At 38.9% G+C, this 24,743-nt stretch overlaps 1 protein-coding gene across 2 annotated transcripts in view; it reads right to left on the bottom strand.

Annotated features, from left to right (window-relative positions):
- Window positions 1-21,453, bottom strand: part of PLPPR4 (phospholipid phosphatase related 4) — a 38,920-nt gene extending 17,467 nt beyond the window's left edge. The window contains exons 1-2 of one of the 2 annotated variants that reach the window (XM_059136985.1): window positions 20,848-20,915; window positions 20,598-20,702 (exon numbers count right to left, since the gene is read on the bottom strand). Coding sequence is in view for 1 of the 2 variants with exons in the window: in XM_059136984.1 (XP_058992967.1) it covers window positions 20,848-21,069 (222 nt within the window). In the remaining variant the exon portion in view is untranslated. Of the gene's footprint in view, window positions 1-20,597; window positions 20,703-20,847 lie in introns of both variants that reach the window. The other variant, XM_059136984.1, reaches the window with a different exon arrangement.
- Between the last annotated feature and the right edge of the window lie 3,290 nt (window positions 21,454-24,743).

The raw sequence follows: 24,743 nt of genomic DNA, 5'->3' as shown, positions 1-24,743 counted from the left end.
TGCGAGCTATAATATGGTTGAACAGGACATGGGCTTGGCCAGCAAGATTATGAGACACCTGCTGTCAGCTCAAGAGAAAATACTGCAAGTACATTGATGGTAGACCTCTCAGAATCTGAAAATTCAGCTTAAATCGCACATATATTAGGAGTTGCTTAGCCTAAGGCTGTGTTATTTATAGTGGATACAATATTTACTTGACTAAACAGAGCAGATTTTTGATGAAGACATTAGTGACCATTCATCATATCTGGTTGTTCAGTTAAAAAAATAAATTTACAAAACAAGATTTTGCCTTCTATTCCCAAGAGTCTTTTTATAATGAGGTGAGAATTAAGTTTATTAGAAAAACTATTTATCTATAGAGATTAATCTGGCATTGTCCTGTTTTTCAGACTGATGCTTTTCAATAGAACAAAAAGCACATCAAAACACTCACATTGGGGCACCTGGGTGGCTCAGTGGGTTAAAGCCTCTGCCTTCAGCTCAGGTCATGAATCCAGTGTCCTGGGATTAAGCCCCTCATCAGGCTCTCTCCTCAGCAGGGAGCCTGCTTCCTCCTTTCTCTCTGCCTGCCTCTCTGCCTACTTGTGATCTCTCTCTCAAATAAATAAAATAAAAAATTAAAAAAAAAACACATTTCTCTCATTAGAACCCATGATCGTTTGTTCACTTCAAATATCTGATCATTTCTCCCCACCACTCCCCTCTCCTGTAATACACAACTAGGAGTTTTCATTCTCAACCAATAAAACATCACTTCATGCTGCATGTGTGTGATTGAGATTTTTCATTTAAATCCACGTAATTTTTCATTTAAATCCACTTAAATATATTTTAGTTTTAATTTAACAAGTAATGTATATAGCCCTTACTATGTGCTGTGAAGTTTCTGTTTTAGAAAGATTAAATAATTTTATTAATTTTAAACTCATTAATTTAAGACTTTTGATTATGATATAATATAGGTGCTATTATTATCCTTGTTTTTAGGTGGATAAACCCAGTCTTCTCTAGTAAGTGGCAGAGGTAGGTTTTGAGCCCATGAATTGTAGCTCCAAAATCTTACTTCTTAACCACACTCTATGCTTTTTGTTTATTTTCAAAAATGGGATTAGAGTTTTAGGACAATGAAACACAACTAGCATCAATTAAAGGGGGGGCTATTTAGCTTAAAGTTCTGTTGTCTTCCCTAGTAAAGACATTATTTGCCATTGAATATTGTGGGTGATTCCTTTAGAATCTGCTTAACTGTACCAGTGAAGATATAGCTGTGAAATGAAAGTTCTATTCCTATATTGTGCGTGTCTGTGTGTGTACGTGTGTGAATATATATTTGTAGATAGGGAGGGACACTCTGAATTCAACATACTGTAGTCAAACCAGGCGGGTCATATGGTTTTCAAGGGAGGTTCTAATATCAGCTCTCCCACTCACTACCACCAATGTGACCTTGGAAGTGTTTTCCTTAAATCTCAGTCTTCTTATCTGTGAAGTAGGTACATTGACAGTACGTACCCATCATCACAGGCAGCTGAAAGGATTAAATGAACTAGGGCAAGTAATTTTTAACAATACCTAGAATGAAGAATAGCTTATAAATGTTAGTAGTAGTATTATTGTTGCTGTTGTTATAACTATTAATAATATTATACTTGTCAAATGTCCCCTTTTTTGTAATTCTTTATATGGTAATCTATTTTGAAAGTAATTTCCTCACTCTTAATTCCCTAGCACTTCTTTTTAGGAATTTGTTTTTTATTTATTTATTTTTTATGTGACAGAGCACACACAAGCGAGAGAGGAAGAGAGAGAGCGAGCACACAAGCCCAACCAGGGGGGAGGGGCAGAAGGAAAGGGAGAAGCTGACTCCCTGCTAAGCAGAGAGCCCAATGATGCAGGGTTCTAAGATCATGACCTGAGCTGAAGGCAGACGCTTAACCAACTGAGCCACCCCCACGCCCCTCTTTTCAATAAATTTTTATATGCTCTTCTTTACTATCAGTTGTCTGCTAGGTTAGTTGGAGCCTTTGCTCTGCTTCCCAAATGAAAATCTCCTTAAAGTGGGGGCCTAATCTTACTCATTTCTACACTTCCACGAATATTACATATCAGAGTGACTTCTAAATATATATGTATATATATGAATATAATAAATTAGTTTTTGAGTAAAAATTAATTTCCCTCAGTAATGTTATGCACTTTAGTCATTTCAGACATCAGCTTTCTTTCAAGATTTTTCCTAGTGACACAGTTTTTCTACCCATGTATTAATAGTTTTTACAGTTCTAAAGAAACATATTTCAAGACCCTCATTTGTTTTCAAAATAATCATATTTTTCTTCTTTTTGATGTTTGTTTCTCTGGATTTTTAAAATATCTTTTACTCCTTGTATTCTAATTTGTTTTTAAGAAATAGTGATTTGGGTATGCCTGGGTAAGCATCTGTCTTCGGCTTGGGTCATGATCCCAGGGTCCTGAAGTCAAGTCCTGCATTGGGCTTCTTGCTCAGCCGGGAGCCTGCTTCTCCCTCTGCCTGCCACTTCCCCTGCTTGTGCTGTGCCTCTCTCTCTCTTTCTCTCTCTCTCTGGCAAATAAATAAATAAATAAATATCTTTTAAAAAAGAATGATTTGAAAAAATATTTATAATATTTGAGAAAAAAGTAATTTTATACATTGTGGTCCTATAGTGTATTTTACTACCAGACAACAATGAATTAGATTACAATGCTTCCTCCTAACATACTTATATTCAGAGGTATCCTTCATCTTTTGAAATATTCATCAACAAAACTTCTTTTTCAATGGAAGAACTTTAACAGATGGTACACACTAATTTGGGCACACATATAGCATTGATATATATACATAATAAAATTGCACAGACATCTTTCAAATGCATTTAAAATGAGATTTTAAAAGAGATTTTAAAAGATCCATATAGGCAAGAATTAAGAATTTTATTCTCCACTTATGTTGTAACCAAGAAAAAGTGTGAACTAGCTCTTTTTATGTAGCAATACAGAGGAGGGAAATTACCTGAAGATTAGGAAAATAGTTTAAAAAAAAAAAAGAAAGAGATCGATTCTTATAATTACCATCTGCTAAGAAACTTGTGACTAAAAATAATAGAAGCAATTTTTAAGAGAAAATTACAACAGTTTTAGAAAACAAGGCAAACAAAAGAAATGTGTTTCAAAAGATTACATTTGCTGGATAATATTGATTTCTTGAGGCCTTTTTAAAAAATCAAATCGACGGAATGTATCAATTTTAGCAAAACATTTTATGGAATCTATCATGACATTTTATCTAGGTCAGATAACTTACTTGCTTTTAGCATGTTGATCATGAGAACAAGCTTTCTTTCTCATTTGGGAGAGTTTTCTTTGCTCTTGGCCCAGAGTAATATAATTCTGTTCCATTCTTTTCCTCTTTCATGGCCATCAGGAATGTAGAGTCTTACAAAATCCTCTTAAACTGGTGGTATCAGAGCCGCAAAGAGCCAATTAACAAATATAATATTAATGTTCCTTTTTCATTTATTCAACAAATATTTACTGAGAACCTGCTAGCAGTGGGCCTTGTTCAGTGTCCTGGGAACAAGCCAAAGTCCTTGTTCTCATTCTCACTGAGGAAGGCAGATAACAATTTAAAAATTATAATCTGAGAACGAACGTGTGCTCTAAGAAAGATAAAAGGGAAGGTTGTAGTAATTGAGTGCCTGGATTGCTCTTCTAGATCTGGGAAGGCCTACCTCAGTAGGTATCATTTAAGCAGAGATTTCACGGGACAAGAAAGAACTCATCGTCTAAAACCTAGGTGAAAAGCAGACTCAAAAAGGAGCAGTGACAGAAGAAAAGTCAGAGAGGTGGATTTGGGGCCACGCTTGGCAGAGAACTGAAGGCTGTGGGCTGAGTTAATATTTTAGGCAAAGTACGTTTGGAAATGCTTTGGAGAATTTAAGCAGAGGTTTAATATGACTTGGAATAGGTCTTACAGACATCACTCTGCCTGTTGGGTTGAGGATGGATGTGGTGGGTCCAGAGTAGAAGCAGGGTGAAAATGTAGAAGGCTCGTCAAAACTCAGCAAATACTTATCGACTACGTCCTGTGTGCCTGACCCTGGTCGTGAGTGAGGAAGACGACAGTCCATGACAGAAAACTCCCTGCTCCCATGGAGCTTCCATACTAGTGGAGGCGTGGCCCCTGACCTAAGCCAGGCAAGACAGGGACACAGGTAGAGAAGTTGCCAGATCTGGATCTGATTCTAGAGGCAGAAATGACAGGACTTATTGGCAGTCTAGACCTGGAAGGAAAAAGAATCAAGGTCCCTGATTTCAAGGACCCTAGGCTTGAGCAATCGGGTCAGTGGCATCATTTATTGGAAGGAGGAAGGCTGGGAGAAGCTCGAGTAGGAGAAATCTAAGGCTCTGTTCTGGAAATATGAAAGCTGAGATGCCTCTTAGGTATCAAAATGTTGCTGTAGAAAAGAGTAACGTGCCATTCTGGGCCGAGGCTGCTGGTGAAAAGCTGCATGGGACCGATACAGGATGATTATTTTTTAAATTTTATTGTTTAAAAAAAAATTTTTTTTTCAGACCTTAGCACATACCCTCCCCAATGTCCATCACCCAGCCACCTTATCTCTCCTATCCCCCTTCCCTCCAGCAACCCTCGGATTTAAACAACACCACACTCAAGAAATTTCAGAATTTTTTTGCACAAGAAATTTCAGAACGAAATTACTTTGCTTTTGATATGAATAATGACACAAGAAGTCAAAGAATGTAACTGGATAGATTCATACCACTCATACGCAAGAGATAATCTACAAAAAAAGGAACATTTTAAAATGTAAATAATAAATTTAATTTGATTTGATTTATTTTTTGTTAATAAAAAGTTTAAATGGGAGCCTGGGAACCAATTCTGGTAAAGTATCCCCAAATCATATAACAAGTGAAATTTAAAATAGTAGTATAATATACTGAAATCAAGTTCAAAGTAGGAGAAATATTAGCAGATCAAAGTAATTTTACTAAAGCTTATGCCACAAAGGAGGTTGTCATAGGTCAACACAGTGATGATAGAATTTTCTACTTCCTACAGTGCAATATTTAATGACATTTCTGGTAATTTTTGCCTTGTAGTTAATCCAGATAAATGTTTCCTTAAAATATTGGCAATGATAATTAATAATATATACTATAGTACAGTATACGGCTTTATAGTTTATATCACTATCTTATAAACATATATTTTATCCCCAGGGGTACCGGTCTGTGAATCACCAGGTTTACACACTTCACAGCACTCACCAAAGCACATACCCTCCCCAATGTCCATAATCCCACCCCCTTCTCCTAAACCCCCTCCCCCCAGCACCCCTCAATTTGTTTTGTGAGATTAAGAGGTGGTGATGCAACATGGGGGCTTAAGTGGGTGGGAGAAGAATATATCACTATCTTAATTGCAGCATATTTAGATAAACTACAATGAATCTCAAAAATATAAGAAAACACACTGACATGTATAGGGTAGTTAAGGGAAGGAAATGGTCAGGAATGAGTCTATAACACCATTCTAGGTCTAGGTATCTTAATGAGTTTTCACAAATAAACTGGCTCTGGTTTAAATGGCATGCATAGATACATATTCAAACAAGGCAGTGTGAGAGAACGAAACCAACGCCAGCTTCGGAGACAGGAGAAGTCAGTTTCTCCCCTCATTTATTCCACCAGCTTCTAGAATTTGGGGCAAGTCGCTTCACCTTTCTGGGCCTCATCTGTTCTCAGTGAAATGAGGGGCTGCTTGCATTGTTATCTACTTCTAGAATTCTCCATGTGCTGGCATGATTTTGGAGACATCTCACTCGTTTCTTTTACATGGTCACTACTCTCTAATGTATTAGGTCTGCTACCTGTGTCCTCCACTTGAGTCATTTCATCCTCTAAGATATTTCTAGACAGATTTTTCTTTCTTTCTGCCTTTCTCTCTTTCTTTCTTTCTTTCTTTCTTTAAGGTTTTATTTATTTATTTGAGAGAGAGAGAATGAGAAAGGGAGAGCATGAAAGGGGAGAGGGTCAGAGAGAGAAGCAGACTCCCCGCTGAGCAGGGAGCCTGATGCAGAACTTGATCCCTGGAATCCTGGACCATGATCTAAGCCAAAGGCAGTTGCTTAACCAACTGAGCCATGCAGGCACCCTAGGCTGATTTTTCTAGAGTTCATATCTGATCATGCCTTTTAAGAGTGTCTCACTAACAACGAAATAAAGTGCTATTATTTTTTTTTAGAATGGCACTTATGACCTTTTATATTCTCGCCTAATCTACTTTCTTGTTTAATTTTGCTCCATCCCTACTTTCCACTGTCGCACTATGTTCCTATTACACTTATGTCTCAAAAGGCATGTTCTAGGCTCTGTTTTACATTACATTTTCACATTTATGTCCCATAAAAATTGTCCTCATAAAGGTCAAGTTGACATGATTTTTTTCTCCCTGAAACTTTCTCCATGATCTTCATTCAGAACAGAAGACTCTGACTCCATACTCCATATGTATTCTATTATAGGACCTTTTTGTCTGCCTTGGACTATAATTTTTTGTATATCACCAGCCCTAGTCTTAAGATTAACTACTTAAAACTACTTAAAAAGGTTAACTTACTTGAGACCTGTGTATCTCACACAGTGCTCTGAATGTTTCAGGCATTCGGTACGTGTTTACCAAATTTAACCAAAAGAAATCAAGACATTACTATTAATTAAATGGAAAACTTGAATGATTTCTTAACAATCAGTAGCATATGCTTTGGGGATGTGGGTGCCAGATACTGTGCCTAGGTCTATAACAGATTCTGCATTCAGTCCACACCTTATAAAGTTTCTATTGGTATTCCCAATTTACAGGTGAGAAAACTGAGGCAGATGTCGGTTATGTGAATTGTCCAGGGGTCACAAAGCTGGTGAGCAGGAGTACCCAGATTCCTACGCAGATGCCCAAGTCCAGAAAACAGGCCATCAACTTCTTTGCTCATAACTCTCAGCCTACTTTCCCTTCAACATTGCTATAAAGGTTGTGACTGCCAAAGCGGAAAAGGGTTGCAGAGAATATGTGATGTTTGAAAAAAGTCACCCACTTCTTAACTCTTAAACAGTTTCTCTATCAACTTCTTTAGCCCCCAAATATGAAAATGTATTCTTTTTTAAAAAATTATTTATTTATTTGACAGACCGAGAGAGAGTACAAACAGGGGGAGTGGCTGGCAGAGGGAGAAGCAGGTTCCCCACTAAGAAAGGAACCCAATGTGTGACTTGATCCCAGGACCCTGGGATCATGACCTGAGCTGAAGGCTCAGCACCTCAGAACCACCGAAGCACCCCATGAAAACAGCTTCTTGTGCTCAAATCTACTACCTGTCTTTTCTGCAGCTCAGTTCACTTTCAGTTACTAAAAGTAATATTTATTGAATAGTAATTCATATCTAAAAAGAAAAGAACTTTTATTGGGCTTTTACGTAGGCATTTCCCCACGAGTTATCTAGTTTAATACTCATGACCTCTTTGGGAATTGTAAGATAAATTTTGAGAGAAGATCCTGCCCCAGATACGTTAAATAGTGTGCCTGGCTCCTCAGTGCCATGCCCGAGTAAGGAACCTTATCTGTTCAGTTCCCAGAAGCACAAGCTCCACTCCACCCTGCTGCCGCTCTGGCACATGTCGCCATCTGGCATTAGTCCGGTGTTTTCCAGGAAAGAAGAGCCCCAGGCTTCCGTAGAAATGCCACATAAGGACAGAGGCGAGAAATGGCCATGTGTGTGTGAGGGGTTTCAACAGTGGCAGCAAGAGTGAAAAGCCCTAGGCACTTTCAAATCATGCTCTCAACGATCTCATATTCCAAGGTCTTAATGCTCTTCCCGGGGCAGTTTCTCCAATGTAATCATATTATTATTATTATTTTTGGGTAATATCTTAAGAACCCTTAATTATATCTTGGATGTTTTCTGCTCTTATCTTCACTTTTTTTTTTTTTCCTCGTAAATAACTTCTAGTATAAAATACCAGGGATTGGGGCACCCTTAAATCTCCAGATGCTTTCCTGTCCTCAGTGATTTCTTTGGATCCCTTTCTCTAGCTGCACAGGGATGTCCTCATGAATGCTTCTGTCGCAGCGACTGCCATATGGGATGGCAGTTGTTTTCTACTTTTCTCTTTTATTCAATGATATGACCCTTGAGAACACAGAAATGGTCTTATTCATGTCTCTATCCCACAGGCCTAGTATAGCAAAGGACATACTCAGTAGCCTCAATGTAGAATAAATACATACATGGCTGGCTCAGACAGAGATGTTAAGTGTTTTACACAATTCTTGTCGTGTGGCTAATATGATAAAACAAAAATACTCATGTTAAAAGATCCTTGCCTACTTATCTCACAGAACATGCTCCTATTGTAAATTTCTACAATTCTAATAATGATTTTTTTAAGCACTGAAAAAGACAAGAAACTCAAACTAAGCCCTTCAAATAGTAAAGTTTAAAATAAAAATACATGTCTGTTTTATCACCTGAATATTGATCCAGCATTAGGCTTGGGGTAGTAAGCTTTGTAATCACAGCTTTAACCTCAGGTTTTGGAGATTTGCTCCTCTTACATAAGTAGACAATGAAGTATGTACATTGTCTTGGAAAGCATTTTGTTCTTTAAACCAAATTAGACACTAAGACCTGAGGCTGGGGACCCATACCTCAATTGTTAAAAGTAATTGCTTTTAAATCTTTCTAGAGTTGTAATTTCATTTCCCTTACAACATAGACCTGACTTCAAAAAATAATGGGTACAAGTAGCAATTTAATGCTACTTCCAGGGGCCACTTAAAGTAGTTTACGTTTCTGAACTCTTTCAATCTTCATAAAGCCTCTTCCTATTATTAGGTACCATTATTATACCCGCAGATGGGAGAGCTGAGCCAAGACAGATGACGTGATTTGTGCAAGATTACTCAGCTGGTTAGCTAGATTATAAACTCCAAGAAACCCAGCATCTGTGTTCATGTTCGTGATCATTATACTTCTTGCATTTTGCTAAAAATTTCCACCTCTGACCTTTGCCTTCACAAAGACAATGAGAAATAGAAAAAATAAACAAACATAAAGTACATTTTAGCTTTATGTACCCTGGAGGCCTCCCTATAATTTCTGCTGTGATTGGTATTATGCATGTATTTTTGATATCTCTTAAAAAATTATAATTTTTATATACTTAGATTAAATGACATTTTGACTATCACTTGGATTATTTAATTCATGTAGAGAAAGCATACATATTTTCCCCTGAATGGTCTTACAAAGGAAATACATAATACATTTGGGGTCCAATACATATTTCCTAATATGAAACAACATAGGAGTAAAAAAATAAATAAATAAATATTGTCATGCAATGTCAGGGAAATGAAATCTAACTAAAAATTACTGCCATTTTGAGACGTGGAGTAACAAAACCAAAATTCTGATTTTGAGATCTAAAGTGATACCTAATTTTGTGTTATAAACACAGAAATTATTGAATTCTATACATCAGTCATTTGAAAAATTTTTTAGTTGTTTACTAAATTCAGGCACCAAATTTATCATTTAAACTATTTTATGTAAGTACTATTAAAGTTTATATTTTTTACTATGTAATAATTGATTTAAGTCTTAACATTTATTAAGTGTATACTTGTAGCTGATATATTTTACTTGACCTATCAATTATCCAGCAAAGGGATTTCTAATCCATTATTTTAGATAAGAATTTAACAATGTCTCGTGAGCCATTCTCTCCTTCAAGCTTGTCTCCTACATACTTAGATGCATACTAAAATGCATATTATGTGCCCACCTTCAAGATTAAAGATTTTCCAAGACTGCTAAGGATTTTATTTACTTGAAAGTAATCTGTGAAAGATATCAATGAATATAAACGGAATATTGAAGGTAAAATATTAATGTGCGACTGGACATTAATAACTTTTATTTTCTAACATCTTAAAGCTGTGATTAAATTAAGTATAATTGTATCATGTGTTTCATTTTGACATGCATCAAAAAGTCAGATGAGTAAATACACACACACAAAATACAATGTGATGTGACATACAAGTACATCTGGCAAAGAGGCACATTTTATTACTCAAGTTTTAAACAAATAAATCTAATTACTACTGAATTACTTGACCAACACAAAAAACTGGGAAAGTCAGTAGTTTGAACCAAAAGTCAAAGAATAAATGAAATCATATGTTTGCGTGTGCATGTGTATGTATATGTGTGTGTGCGCACATATTTGGCGGACCTTCTAGAATTTCACCTGGTACCATGCACAGATCTTCAGAAGGTGGCGCAGTAGGATGGAAATGTCTCTGAACTGGAGGGACCGTTAAGCATTGTTGTAGCTGATGACATTTTTAAGCAACCTCCCCACCCATTAGAAGAAGTAGCCATCCATTACAGATTTGGTTAACCCTTGCTCATATGCCAAGATTTCAGCAGCCTCTGATTTTGGCAACCCAACCATCTGGTCTGGGTAGCTAACTGGCTCTATCTTGCCATTGAAGAAGGGGAGGTCCCTGCCCCACTGCCCAAGCTCAGTGTCTGCCCCTCTGTTATGCTTAACTGCCTCTGTCTAGATTAGAAGTTGTTGTCCTCATTATGGTTTTTAATGCAGCCTGGAAAATGAAGACAGAACACAGGAGAGGATGAGAGACTAAAACACAGCTCACAAAGGTATTTGTGTTTCTTGGGGTCATCTCTTATTACCCATCTCTCCTCCTCTGTTGTGTTGACTTCTGCAATCTTAAAGTGCAAGGGTGGTGATGGAGGAAGGGGCAGAGCCTGTGGAGTCAGGTGGGCTGGAAGCTTTGGAATGGACAGTGTGTAAAATTCTTTTATAACCCAGAGAACAGGCATCTTCTGGCAGGTATTGCACTTGGCCCTTCTTGGACATGTTAGAACACATATCGGGGTGATAAAGTTTTAGTGATCTCTTCCCTTGTTTCTGAACTGGACTAGAAAGACAACTAGCCTTTGGAATCAGCCAGAGAAGACTGAGGCCAAGGCTAAAACCAAAGCTGAGGGCCAGTATAGTCTTTATTTCCCTATCTCCAGTAACTGACAGATTTCTTGACCAATGTGACATTAATGCAACACAAATTTATTGAGACCCTATTACCTTCTCTCTGCTATTTCTATTGCTCTAGAGGTTAGAGTTTAAAAAAAAAAATTAAAAAAAATTATCTTAACTATCTCCTGATCTAACTATCTAAAAAAACCACCAGAACCAATATTATCCATGAAATAACTATATACGCATGAGACTTAAATATCAAAGAACCTAGCATCATTGAATAAATTTCTTCATACATCTATTAAATTTAACTGGAATCTAGAAACCCAATGAGAACCCAAAGTAGAAAAGTTTCAAAAGTTAATTTTTTTTTCCAGTATACAGTTTACAACAGAGAGTTGCCTGTACTTTGATGTCTTCCCCTGGAGAAGACTCATGATCTAAACCCAAATCTTTATAATTGGAAGCTGTGTTTCAATCACTCAAATCTCAGTTGCTACAATACAAGCATTTCCAGATCATCACACAGAAAGGAAAAAACTTAATTCTTTGGTGTGTATCCAACTGTTTCAAAAAAAAATTTCAATGAATTTCACCCCAATAGCCCAAGTGAGGATACGTACTCCCAAAGATTAGATTATCCTTTGATTCATCTTTTCTTGTAGAATGTATATATATTTTATCTCATAGATGGCTGAAATGAAACATGAGAATATGTGTATTTTGCACTGGATAGCTGCCGCTGAGTTCATATACAGTACCACAGAATTCTAAATGATTTGAATGGCACGGTCTCACAGAGTACGGACCTACCAACATCCTTGGAACAAAAGCCTGCAGTAGAGTGTTGTACTAGCATATAGAAAATGTTCAGTAAATGTGAATTTTCTCCCACTGACAAGGTTAAGTAAGGATACTAAAAGCAAGTGGTTTCCATTTTGTGAATGTGTGTTTTGTGTGTGTGTATGTGTGTGCCTGCCTGTATCAATAAAAAATGAGCATGCAATCCAACAAGCTTTTATTTATACGTATTTTTATTTTGAAACAGATTACTTTATCATTGTATGCACATTATAAAACATACCAAAATGTGTGATACAAAAAAAAAAAAAAAAACATCAGGAAAATAAACTCCTTTCCAGGGAATCTAGTAAAGTCTGAAGCCACATGAAAACTTTACTTTAGACGAGATGATGGGTTGGAGGGTGTTGGCAAATGGGAAAGAGTAAACTCATTTACTAAGCACTGAGTTTCCATTAGAAATTGCTAGCCATATTGTATAATTTGTATACAATCAAGGAGTCACAAAAATGAATGGGCCCACAGTATTTCTCACATTTTACAAATGTGAGACTTGGAGAATTAAGTTACTTGCCCAGAGTTTGCTAGAATGTGTGCCTTATGTAACTTAAAGAGTTATCTATGAAAATTAAAATGACGAGTTCCTTCTTTAAATAATACCACTCCTTGAAATCTCAAAAACTGCATAGGTATGTCTTACATCATAAAATGAGTATAAGTATACTTAAGAACTGAGGACTCCTATTGACCATGGAGATTGATTTAATCTTCCATTGTTCAATAATTCACGAGACAGAGCAACATATTTGATGGGATATTCATCAGCATTTACTTTATAAACAAAAACATTTCCATTAGCTGAAAAAAAAAAGTTAAGGACAAACTTATGTTCATATTAGTTCTGTTTTATTCCATCCGTCCAGTGAAAATTTACTGAAACTCTCCTACGAACTAGGAAATATGCCAGCAATGGTTCTATATCATTTCCACTAATTTAAAAGGCACATAATAAGCAATCAATAAATATTTATTTAATGAATAAATGAACTGTCATGAAGACACAAACAGATTACACCCTGGTACTTCATTTTAGTACCCTTTTTTTGGAGACTACTTCATGTAAGATTGGTCTCTTGGGGGTTCTGCCCATGTGGGCTCGCTTTCTGAAACATGATTAGGACTTTATAAAATGGCATTTTACCACCAAAGCAATTAAATAGCCCAGGATTTTGGTGAGGACATTAAATTGTAAATACCACATTCATACATAGTTCCATGTTCCCACTCCCAAACAACAGCCTGTTAAACAAACTGATACGTTATTTACCTTTTCCTCTAAATACCTTGATTTTAATTTCCAAATTTTTCCCTCTCTTTAATTTATACCTCAGTGACCTAAGGCCAGTTCTGGAAAAATATACAGAAGCCATCTTGTGACAGCAAATAAGGAAGCGATTATCCTCCCTTATGTTGCATTAACATAAATGTTTGTGACTTGAAAACAACCAAAGAATAATGGAACTACAGGGCAATTGATTCTGTGTCTAATTACTGACAGGAAAAACACCTCCACATTAACTGTGTTAAAAAGAACATTTCTGTCCTTAGCTTCCATATTCCAAAATCTACTTGACCATGAGGAATTATTGGAAGTACATTTCTCAGCTAATTAATTCTAGAAGAAACCACAGAAGCTAAGATGCTCATAAATAGACATTTCACTATCTAAATACAAGCCTCTTTTTTTTTTTTTTTTTTTTTTTTTTTACAAACTTCGACATAGGCGTATAGGACTATTTGGGTTTCAGGCATATTCTTGGACCTCCTTGAGCCTCAGTTACTGCATTTGTAGAACAAGAGTTAGTACCTACTGCTACTGCCCAGTTGTATTTAAAGGATCAAAAAAGACAATGTATGTGAAAAACTACAATACATTATAATAGAAAATTCAGGATTTTTTTTACTAATGATGTAAATTATATTCTTATTCCTTCAATGTTTCATCTTTATTGTCTGTCAGAGACCTCGTGTCAAAGGAAGCAATTGTGAAATTATAGGTGGGCAATTAGGCAATGAGAAAGAAAAATACCACTTCCAAACTCCAGTCTTTAGCTATAGCCATGTTTTTCAAAGAGCCCAACAATTTGGGAAAGCAGAAGATCCATTCACAATTGCTTTAATATGTTGACTAATTCAATGCCAAGTCATGAAACATGTACCCTAGGTCTCGAGATACAACTTTCAAACAACTAGCACAATTTGTTCACATGTAGAATTAGAATGACCTGTATTTTTAGTGTTATAATCCAGGGGGACATTTTCTAATATGAGCAATTCTAGAAATAGTAGTAATTAGGACTGAACACTGGAACAGGAGATGGGAGACTCAGGTTCTATTCCCGATCTGATATTCAACTAGAGTGTGTCTTTAGGTAACTCAATTAACCTTTTCAAGGCACAATTTTCTCCTCTGCGATAGAGGAACCAAGCCAGATGTTCTTGGAGTGCAGGATTTTATTAGACTTAACTCTGAAATACAACATTTCCTCACTTTTTAAATTTTTATTTTATTTTATTTTATTTATTTATTTATTTATTTATTTTTTAAAGAGAGGTTGCCTGAAAATAGCCTGGTGTGTATACATACTCCGGCAGGAAATCTGCTGTGCACTGTATCTGTAATACATTCCCGACATAAAAACTGACAATTGTGCCTCTAATGCTATGCATTTTACAAGCCGGTTGAGACGACCAGGATGCCTAAAGGATCTCCATGGTTTGTTCACACACGGGATCCCCATCCCCTCACATGCACTTCACATCTACCTTCTATTTTCTCAAGCATCTTCTCCTAATTCCCCCATGGCCTGGCCTCTCTCTGTTTCTGTTATCTCTTTGGGATTCCTTCTTCCCCAGACCTGCAGATTTTCCTTTTCTAAGCTTTATCTCTGTTTCTGTTATCTCTTTGGGATTCCTTCTTCCCCAGACCTGCAGATTTTCCTTTTCTAAGCTTTATTTCAGTTCCAACTCCTCACTCCATCCCTGCTGCTCCTTTGGTCCCCACAGGAGACTCATGGGTGCCCTGGGCTGTCCCAAAGGAAGCGCCTTCTGAGGCAGACAGATAGCGTGTCATGTATACCTCCAGGTCAGGATTAAATCCCTTTCTGTGAGTAGGAGACAACACTAACGAAGCCCCACGTTCAGTAGCTGAATAAAAGAGAAAAACTTCACCCCACTACTCAGAGGGAGCCCTGACCAGGTATCTTTCAAGGACCTGCCTTCAGATACCATGAAGCTAGCCCGGGCGTGGTAGCGGCGGGTGTCCCCAACCCACCGCTCTGTTCCATTGAGTAGAGTGTGAGTGAGGGGGAGTAGTGTGAGGGCAGTGCAATAGTGAGAGGCACCAGCCCTCAGATCCCGGCTGCTTCACTGCATTGCCGTGCGTCCCCACAGTTAGCTCTCTGAGCTCCAGTTTGCTGATGTAAAACATAAGGATAATAATCCTTTCTTGGTACTGCCTCAACACAATAGTAATGCTAGTTCTAGGGTAGTTCTCAGCATTAAAGATAATGTAGGGACAGGGTGTGTCACATATAGGAGGACTGAAATTGATTCTTCTACTTATTATTATTATTGCCGTTGTTATTGTTAGTCTCCTCTGAGGTTGGTAGAAGCCAAATGCTTTTTTTTTTCTTTTTCTTTCTATTAGAGAAAAGTAGGCCACAGAACATTATTATGAGTGATGTGGCCGTGGACAGTAGGATAGTGATGGTGCCTAAAACAGCACAGAATTTCCTCAAAGCAGGTACTGCATACCTATCAATATTTGGTATTTGTGGAAATGTCCTCATTTAGTCTAAAACTTGGGAATCTGTTCTCTATTTCCTTCTCGTTATTCATTCACCAGAGGACTTTGCGCACTGTGACTCTAAAAGAGGAGGAAAAATTTGTCAGCTCATCTCTGTTGGCAGGTTTGTGGGACTACTTTGAGCAGACTACTTCACCATGCCGCCCAGAAAAGGGAAAAGCCTCCAGCTACTATTTTGGTACATGCAATGCAGAAATGTGATTTTGTACTTCTTACTGATGCCAAAGTTTATGGAGAAAGAAATAAGCTAGCTATATTTCCCAGAGAGAAGATCCAATGAGTTATGTAATTTTCACACAGATCACGAGCTAGAACAGAAATCGTGTGACTTCAGGTTTGCTATGATTAAGAATCTGGGAACACTTTCCAGGGAGAAGAAAACAAAATTCAAATTAATGTTTTATCAGGACACCAGAATGTCTGCGTATGGTGCTCAGACTGACCAAACTGGGATATCTGTGCTCAAACAAAGGATTTTGGAAGTTCTCCAGGTCGGACGGCAACCAAGAAACAAGGGCTTTTACTGTGGAACACCCTGTCTGGTTACCAAGCCTACAGTAATTAACCTGCATTAACAAAATCTCGAGACATAGCCATTGTTAAGTCCAACATTCAAACTAGTGAACACCTTCTGTATGATTTCAAGTTTATTGTGTTTAAAATATTCTGAATCTGGAATTCTTCAGATACTGCTATTTGATGCTTAATGGCAAGAGATGATATTCTCCCTGGACCTGGGTTTGTGCCTGCCTGTGTGTGCAGGGGTGTGTGTGTGTGTGTGTGTGTGTAGAAAAACAAGAATTTCCAACCATCTGCCTCTGTAATCCTATAAAAATATCCTTGCATATTGGTCAAACACAGCTTTCAACCTCCATAAAAAGAACATTAGATTAGTAATAAAAATATAGGTCATAAAACAGAACATTTAAATGTAAAAAAGCTCTTTCCTATTTATTTATTAATAATTTATGCCTTTTTGGCTTAAAGGGTATTTGTCATTTGTTTATATTACCTACCGAGTTGATGTGAACTCTTATCTTTGAACAGGATGACTAATGAGAACAAAATGGTGAGTCTGAGCACAGGTACAACCATTATGATGCCTTGTATAAAGGAAATGCACTAGCACACAGATAATCAACCTCATCTCTCGTAATTTTGGGTGATTAAGCCTGCAAGACCTTTCACTAAGTGTAGGTGTGCTGCCAGTGCAATTGCCACTGAAAGTGATAGAACCATCAGCTGGAGAGTGCTTTGGAACTTTAAAGGCAAAAGAAACCTTATCTTCAATGGAACATTCCTTTTTAACCTGCTTTTCTGTCCAAACTGATAAGGCCTTGGATGTGCTTGTCAGAGAGTTCCTTTTGAGTTGAACAAGGCAAAACCAAATTAATAAACTAGATCATAGAGGTACCGTGCTGAAAATCATCATGTGTTTTTTCCATCACCATGTACTATTAATATATTTCATTACTGTCAGCCATAAGCCCCTTCATCAGCAGACAACTGGCAGCATACACCAAAGGTGTAAGAGAAATGAATTCTAGGGGCACCGCGGTGGCTCAGTGGGTTAAGCCTCTGCTTTTGGCTCAGGTCATCATCTCAGGGTCCTGAGATTGAGTCCCACATGGGGCTTTTGCTCAGCGAGGAGCCTGCTTCCTCCTCTCTCTCTGCCTGCCTCTCTGCCTACTTGTGATCTCTATCAGGTAAATAAATAAAATCTTTAAAAAAAAAAAAAAGAGAGAGAGAGAGAGAGAGAGAGAGAGAAATGAATTCTATCCATTAATTTAATGTTTGTTTGACGTTGAGTTTGGTGGTGAACTGGGACAAGATTACTCACTGTTAGTGGCTGAACCACTTAGCCTAGTGCCCACAAGGATACAGTCCCCACCCTCTGACATTCTGCACTTGAACTGCCAGCATCTCCACTCTTTCTTCGTACCTGGTCATGGGGAGTTGTTGAAGGGACCCTAGCTGCTAACTATTGAGTCCGTATGGGGAGTGGACCCTGTCCACCAACCCCTTGCATCTAGAGGCGTCCTGTGAAGGAGGAACTCAGCGGAGAAGGATGGTCTGTTATCAGGCAAAACTGTTATCTTTGTTGATGTAGCCTTACTTGAAACTACATATTTCTATGTTTACCAGTGGGAGGCCATAGGCAGTAACTTTGCCCTGTGAATATTCTTTCAGCGTGTCGAGAGAGACAGTGGGTGCCAGGAGCACATGCTCTGAATCCATACCCAGCTCTACCTCTGACCTGACTTTGTAAACCTTGGACAAGCTGTTCAGTTTCCATGAGCTTCTGTTTCTTCTTCTCTGAAACATAGATAATAATAGTGTCTCTCTTAAAAAGAACCTTTGAAAACTAAATGAGATGGTGCAGGTAAAGCATTTAGCTTGCTTTATTCTTAGTAGCTATTAGGTGCTTCATAATTGGTTGCAATTATTACTGTATGAACTGTAAATAGCACTCTGTTGGTTACTGTTTCCATTCTGTCCATCAAAATTGGTCCACTTCAGGAATGCTATGGAACCAAACCACCTCTAGAAATTGGGGAGGGGGTAGGGGCTTAAATTACTGCCTGAAGTAACATAGAAAGGCTTGAGATATGAGCTTTGGGGCTGATATGGGATGAAAGATTCAGGTTTCACTTTTCTGTTTTAATTACTAAGGTCTTGGGAAACCATGTTGTAAGACAAAGTGTCATTATTCTAGGGCATTTTACTGACATCTTAATTCCTGCTATTTATTCATCCTCCAAAGGAAATACAAAGCTCATTTTCACTGGCTTCAAAATGAGTCACTCCAAAGAAGCTTGGTAGTGCATCCTGTCAACCCCTTAAATAAATGGTGTACTAATGTCTTCTCCAATTTTCTAGAGGCTCTTTAGTGGTTCATAGTGCATTGAAGTTTCAGGGAGATAATTTGCAATCCGATTTTTGTGGCTCTCACTTTGTGTTACCCCCAGGATATAATGCCATTAATGCTCATTCAGACTCCATGCATAGTCTTCAAGTATTTAAGCTATTCTATAGCTTGCTCTGCTAAGGAATTTGTAGAGGGTTATCTGAACGGGTCAAAGGGAATGTAATGATTTGGGGTGATTTCCACTCATGGAAAAGAAGTGACATTTGTGAGATGTTTGTTCCTAGAGATACATCTCAAAAGCATTATGAGGCATTTTTACTTATAAAATTTTAGATTAAGGGATATGTATGTACCCCTGTGAAAGGTCCTTCAAAAGTTCACACATAAACTCTAAAGACATATACTTAATTCTCTGGTTTGTCCTCTTTCATAAAAGTATTTGCTTTGAAGCCATACAGCTGCAGTCCATATGCGGTCAGATTCTAGCTGACCTCAGGTGTGCTCCATCCTGGAGGTGGAGCCCGGAAATGAACTGATTCCTTCTAGAACACATAAATGGTCCAGATATGAATGAAAGTGCTTTAGTATAAAACCACAGTGGCTTAGCAATGCGACAAGTGGCTTGACATGATTTAGCTTAAAGTCAGGCATCCCGTTTTCTTTCTATTTATTTTCCCTTTTCATCATGGAATCTTCTGCTGCCCACATTTTTCTGATGGAAACTATGACCTTTCAACAAAATTGTCTAAACCATGACCTCAAAATCCCTTGTGAAAGAGAAAGGATTAAAAACAAATTAATCAATTAATTACTTTAAATAAACAAAATACCTCTTTTTTTTTTCTTTTTTTCTTTTTTTTCCCTCTTTCCTATAGGTCATGGATGAAGGAGTCACCCATCATTTTTCTGAGACTCATGCAAGTCACATACATCTTTCTTAAAACTGAAACCATTTTAGAATTTGGGACACCTAAGAGAAATCTGCAAATATTCTGTCCTGTATAAGAACAATCTGACAACGTCCCTACCCCCAAGTTCCAAGGCAGTGGCTATCGTTCCTATCGTTCAATATAGATAAGCTTCACCATCATCAAATACAGAATCTACTATCTGTACTTGGAAGTACTAAACCTCCATATTTGCCTGAAAAGACAACCAATGAAAGATATTTATAATTCATCAACACTCTAACACTCTCTGTTGCAATCCAGGTTTTAATTACAGAACATAATGTTATGACTACAACCATCTAAAGTCTCCAAACCTATCCAATGTATCTCTTTTCTACCTATGATTTAATAAACCTCTTGCCTAAAAAATGTCTTCCTAATGCAATGGACCACGGTGCATGGAATCACTGTACCTGTCAATCTTTTTAACCCTTCCACAAATTGTTCCTTTCTTAAATACTGCATTTTGGTAAGTTAAAGGTTTATTATGATTACATCTGCATGTTAATTGCTTATCTATAGTACTGCTCAGCACAAAATAAATGTACATGTAGAAATCATGCAAAAGCAGATGGTGTCACATATTTTAAAAATATTATACATACATATATACATACGTATACACATGTATAATTTTTGTTAGCCATGGAAAAGGGCCAATAGATTGATGTCTAGAGAAGCAGACCCAGTTTTAGAAGCAGACGTGAGCACCATAATAATTGTAATAAGGGAATGTTGTTTGTTGTTGTTGTTGTTGTTGAATGAAGCAGTCAGTAATTCCAATGCTCTATAAACATCTCCAGACCTCATACATTCTGAGCATGGCTGTGTGCATTTGAATTCTTACCGAAAGCTCACAGAGTTCTAGATACGGATTCGTAGACTGAAAACACAAATCCCGAAATATTGGCATCATGGCCCCTGTGGGCCACGGACGCTTTGCACACCAGCAGAACCGGAGGGCCAGAGAACTAGCCCCACACTCACTCACACAGGTATCTCTTCCCTGCAGGCCACCCAGCAGCGACACCACCAGTGATAGTCACCCCTGGCCGGCAGACACTCATAGGCACACTCGGGGGAGCTCCGGAGAAACCTAGGGGAAGGGGGAGGGTCGGGCATCTAGGGCAGCGGCGCGCACCCCCGCACAGTCTCCGCGCCTCCAACACCGTCCAGGACCCGAATTCGCTCCCGAGCTGCCCTCAAGATCTGCATTATGCCAAAGAGCTGAACCAACTCACCTCCACGAAATAAAAGCAGGGCAAGAGGGTCACGCTGTCCTTGATCACTTTGCCCTTTGGCCTCTCCTTCGCCGACATCCCGGCCGCCTGCCCGAGTCCGCGTCCTCCCCCGGGCGAGGTGTGCACCGCGCAGCCCAGGCGAGCTGCCTTCTCCAGCCGCAAGCGCCCGGCGCCGCTGATGTCACATTCCCCGCGGGCACCGCTGGAGCCAGAGCGTTGCATGCAGCGCCCCCGCCTTTCCCCGCCCCTCTTTGCAGCAACCCGGCGGCTCCCTGAACGGGCAGGTCCCCTTCCTCCCCCTACTCCGGCCCCCGCTCCCGGTTTTGTTCCACCGGGAGACGTCCAGCTCCCTCCTGCAAGCTGTTGCTGCAATGGCTTCCCCTCCCTGCCACCCTCCTTCTGCTCTCCACCGCCCTTGCCAGGCTCCGCGCTGTTGGAGCTTGACGTCAAGAATCGAAAAGGGGGAGACGCACCCCTGGATATTGCAGCAGCGAGGCTGAGAAGCTAAGACACCCACGTCTCCCCCCCTGGAAAGCCTCCTAAGCCGCTGGAGGTGCTTACTTAAGAATTGCTGAAGAGCGGAAGCCCCCGGCTCCTGCGCACTGACCCACAGAATGAACACTGACCTCTACCTGCGTGAAATTAAAAACTTGGATCCCATACTGAAAAGTAGGCCTGGTGGGAATTACAGATTGCTGGCTGTTATCCAGAAAAGAACGCCCCTTTTGAGGGAGGATTCTCTGCCGAGGGTACTCCCCGGCCCCCTGCAACACCTTCCTGCTGATAAACACCATCACCTGTCTGGGAATGGTGAGGGTTCCCTGCACCAAGGGAGGCTGGTGTGTGGGCATCCTCACTGCGCCCAGAGGCCAGGGCCTGTTCTACCCGCACCTTCACACCTCCAGAACAGAGCCAACATCACAGTCTTAACTGTGATAGGAGGCACCTCTTCAGACATTAACAATCTAGAATAAGTCCTCCACCTTCTGGCAGTGAACTTGGCTGGTCTCAACTGTGCGATTATTCTGACAACCTAGCAAGGTCAAGTGATACAGAGGAGAAAAACACCCAGCAAATATAAAATACTATATAAATTGTATTAGGCTGATAAAGATAACCCACTCCCATGATCACGTGCCCCAATATCTTCAAGGTCTCCATTTCAAGTGTCTGACTGCCAATGCGGACATTCCACCTCAATTCCAGTTCGCTCATGACCTCATCTAAACAATGATGACTCAAATGCCCCCACCTCCAAATACCATCGCATTGGGGGTTAGGATTTCTGCCTAAGAATTTTGAGGGGCCCAGAAATTCAGTCCACAGCACACTCCAGCAGATCTAGCAGCATGGAGACAAACTGATCCACCAATGTCCACATTTCACGGGCAATAGCACCTTATCTCCTCATTTTACCAAAAGCTCACAATTGTACAAACCTTCATGTTCTGCCTCCCTATGCACCACACCTAGAAAGCAAAATCCCAGCCCGAATTGAATGAGATTCTCTGCCCTTGCCAGAAAAACTGAAGGTGGGTAGAGGAAAACACACAACCATGCGGTGTTGTCTCACATTAGAGTGATGACCACAAACTTCAAACAGGACCCCACAGTCCTAGTATTTTTCCATAGTCCGTTCACTTTCTCACTCTCTGGGGACCAACTCAGACTTTCTTTTTCTTCAAATCTTGTCATTCTCAGCTAATGACATCAACTCATTTTACCAAAAGAGTGGAAGTAATCAGAAGAGAACCATGTTACTATCCAAAGCTGACTACTTGCCCCATTCCTCACCCTCCACAACTACCACCATCTCTTCCTTGCACTGACACAATAGCCTCCTGACTGCCAGCTTCTACTCATGTTAGTCCTGTGACCTATAAACCTTTTCCTATGCAGGATGAGCCAGAATGATCTTCTGAAAAGTAAATCCAATTGTGTTACTCCTCTGCCCAAACCCTCTAAGAGCTCTCCATCACACTCAGGAGAAAATCTAACCTCCCCAACTTCACGGATTTTGCACGCACTGTTTCTTTGTCCCAGAATGCTCTTCTGTCAACATTGCATGGCTTAACCTCTTACTTAATTCATACCTTTGCCCAAATTTAAACTCTTCTGGACCAGTGACTCCACCTAGATAACATTAATCACTTCAGGCCTCTTTTACTCTTTATTCTTACATATTATTTTGTTTTTCTATACAGACCTTGTCACTATCTGATAGTTTATCAAGTATTCATTCGTCAATTTTTCATTGACTTTTATTGACTTTATGTCCCATTAGAATATAATCTCTAAAAGGTCAGTAAGTCTTACCTAGTAACAGGAATTGAGCTTGGCAAATAGGCACTCAGTAAACATTTGTTGAAGAAATGAATCAATCACTTAAATTAAATGATAGAGGTGGGTGGGGGTATAGGTAGAAAGAAAGAAAACAATGCATACAAAACCATGTAAAATAGTTTCTTTCACATACTAAATGTTCAATGATTGTTAATCAACCATCATGCTATTAATCAGCAATTATACTTCTCATCTCTACCAAAGTTCTTCTGTAGGGATTTCCTTTTTCCAACTCTTTTAGTACCTCAACAGAATTTGCAATTCTTGGTAGTGGTAAAAAATAAGTTAGAAAATTTCTGAATTTATCATCGAGGAAACTCAGCTTTTCTATATGAAGGGGAGGTAAAACAGAAGGTTAAAACTGCAGTTCCCTAATGTCATTAGCCAAGAGCTGAAAACCTGTGATAAAATGCCAGAGACGCATGCTGACCACACCTCAGTAATTCAAGAAATTATTGAAACATTAGAAAGTTACATTCCTTTTCTCTCTAGGTGGGCTCAGCATGACCTGACCACATGGTCTGGGATCAGGAAATGCTTCAGAATTCAAAGCTCAGTTCTTATTGTAAATCCTTTATCCCTCCCTTGACCAGATTCTCTTTTCTTCTCTCCCATCTCTTTTAGAATATTTTCTTTCCCTTCTAAAACCATTTCACAAAACAATGCAGCTACCTTTTGCAATCTCCCCAATACTAAACACAATAATAACTTTATATTGAAGTAACAGTGTAATGTATTTTACCTACTCTAACTTTTGATGTTCAAAACAATGCAATGAACAGGGCAAATTATTTCCCTCTATCAAAGAATAATCTTGTAGATGCAATTCAGAGGTGGAAAACATTAAGAAATAAAAGACTGAACCAGAAGAGAATGAGATTTGGAGACAGAGACCAGAGCTCAAGCCCAGGATTTATATTTGAAATCTGCTTTCAAGCAAGTCATGCCACATTTCAGTTTCTTCTTTAAAAATAAATAAATAAATAAATAAATAAATAAAATTTTAAAAATATTTATTTATTTATTTGACAGAGAGAGTAAGGGAGTGAGCAAGCATGTTGCAGGGTGGGGCAGAGGGAAAGAAGAAGCAGACTCCCTCATGAGCAGGTAGCCTCCAACAGGCTGGATCCCGGGACCCTGGTATTATGCCATCATGACCTAAGCCGAAAGCAGAGACCTAACTGACTGAGCCACCCGGGTCTCCCAACATTTCAGGTTCTTAATACATTACATCACAGACATATTGGCCCCATCTGACCACTTGGGAGCTCAAATGTGACAATATATGTGAAAACCCTTGGGACATTATCAGATTGGTCCATCCATTCAACTGTCCATCCATTCAACCTACAAATCCTGATTAACCCCTCCCCCACTACTTGGAAGGCACTTTTCTTACTGGATACCCATTGGATAAAATAATAAATATGGCTCCTGCCCTCACAGAAATCAAAGTCTAATGCAGGTGGAAGGAAAGAGGTGCAGGACAATAAATTAATCATAACAATAGAAAGCACTTAGATGATACTCACTACAGATGAGTCACTGTTAGA

This window comes from Mustela lutreola, chromosome 10 (assembly GCF_030435805.1).
Source record: "Mustela lutreola isolate mMusLut2 chromosome 10, mMusLut2.pri, whole genome shotgun sequence".
Classification (NCBI taxonomy): domain Eukaryota; kingdom Metazoa; phylum Chordata; class Mammalia; order Carnivora; family Mustelidae; genus Mustela; species Mustela lutreola.
The sequence above is the reverse complement of the archived record's forward strand: the minus strand, read 5'-3'. Positions and strand labels throughout refer to the sequence as shown.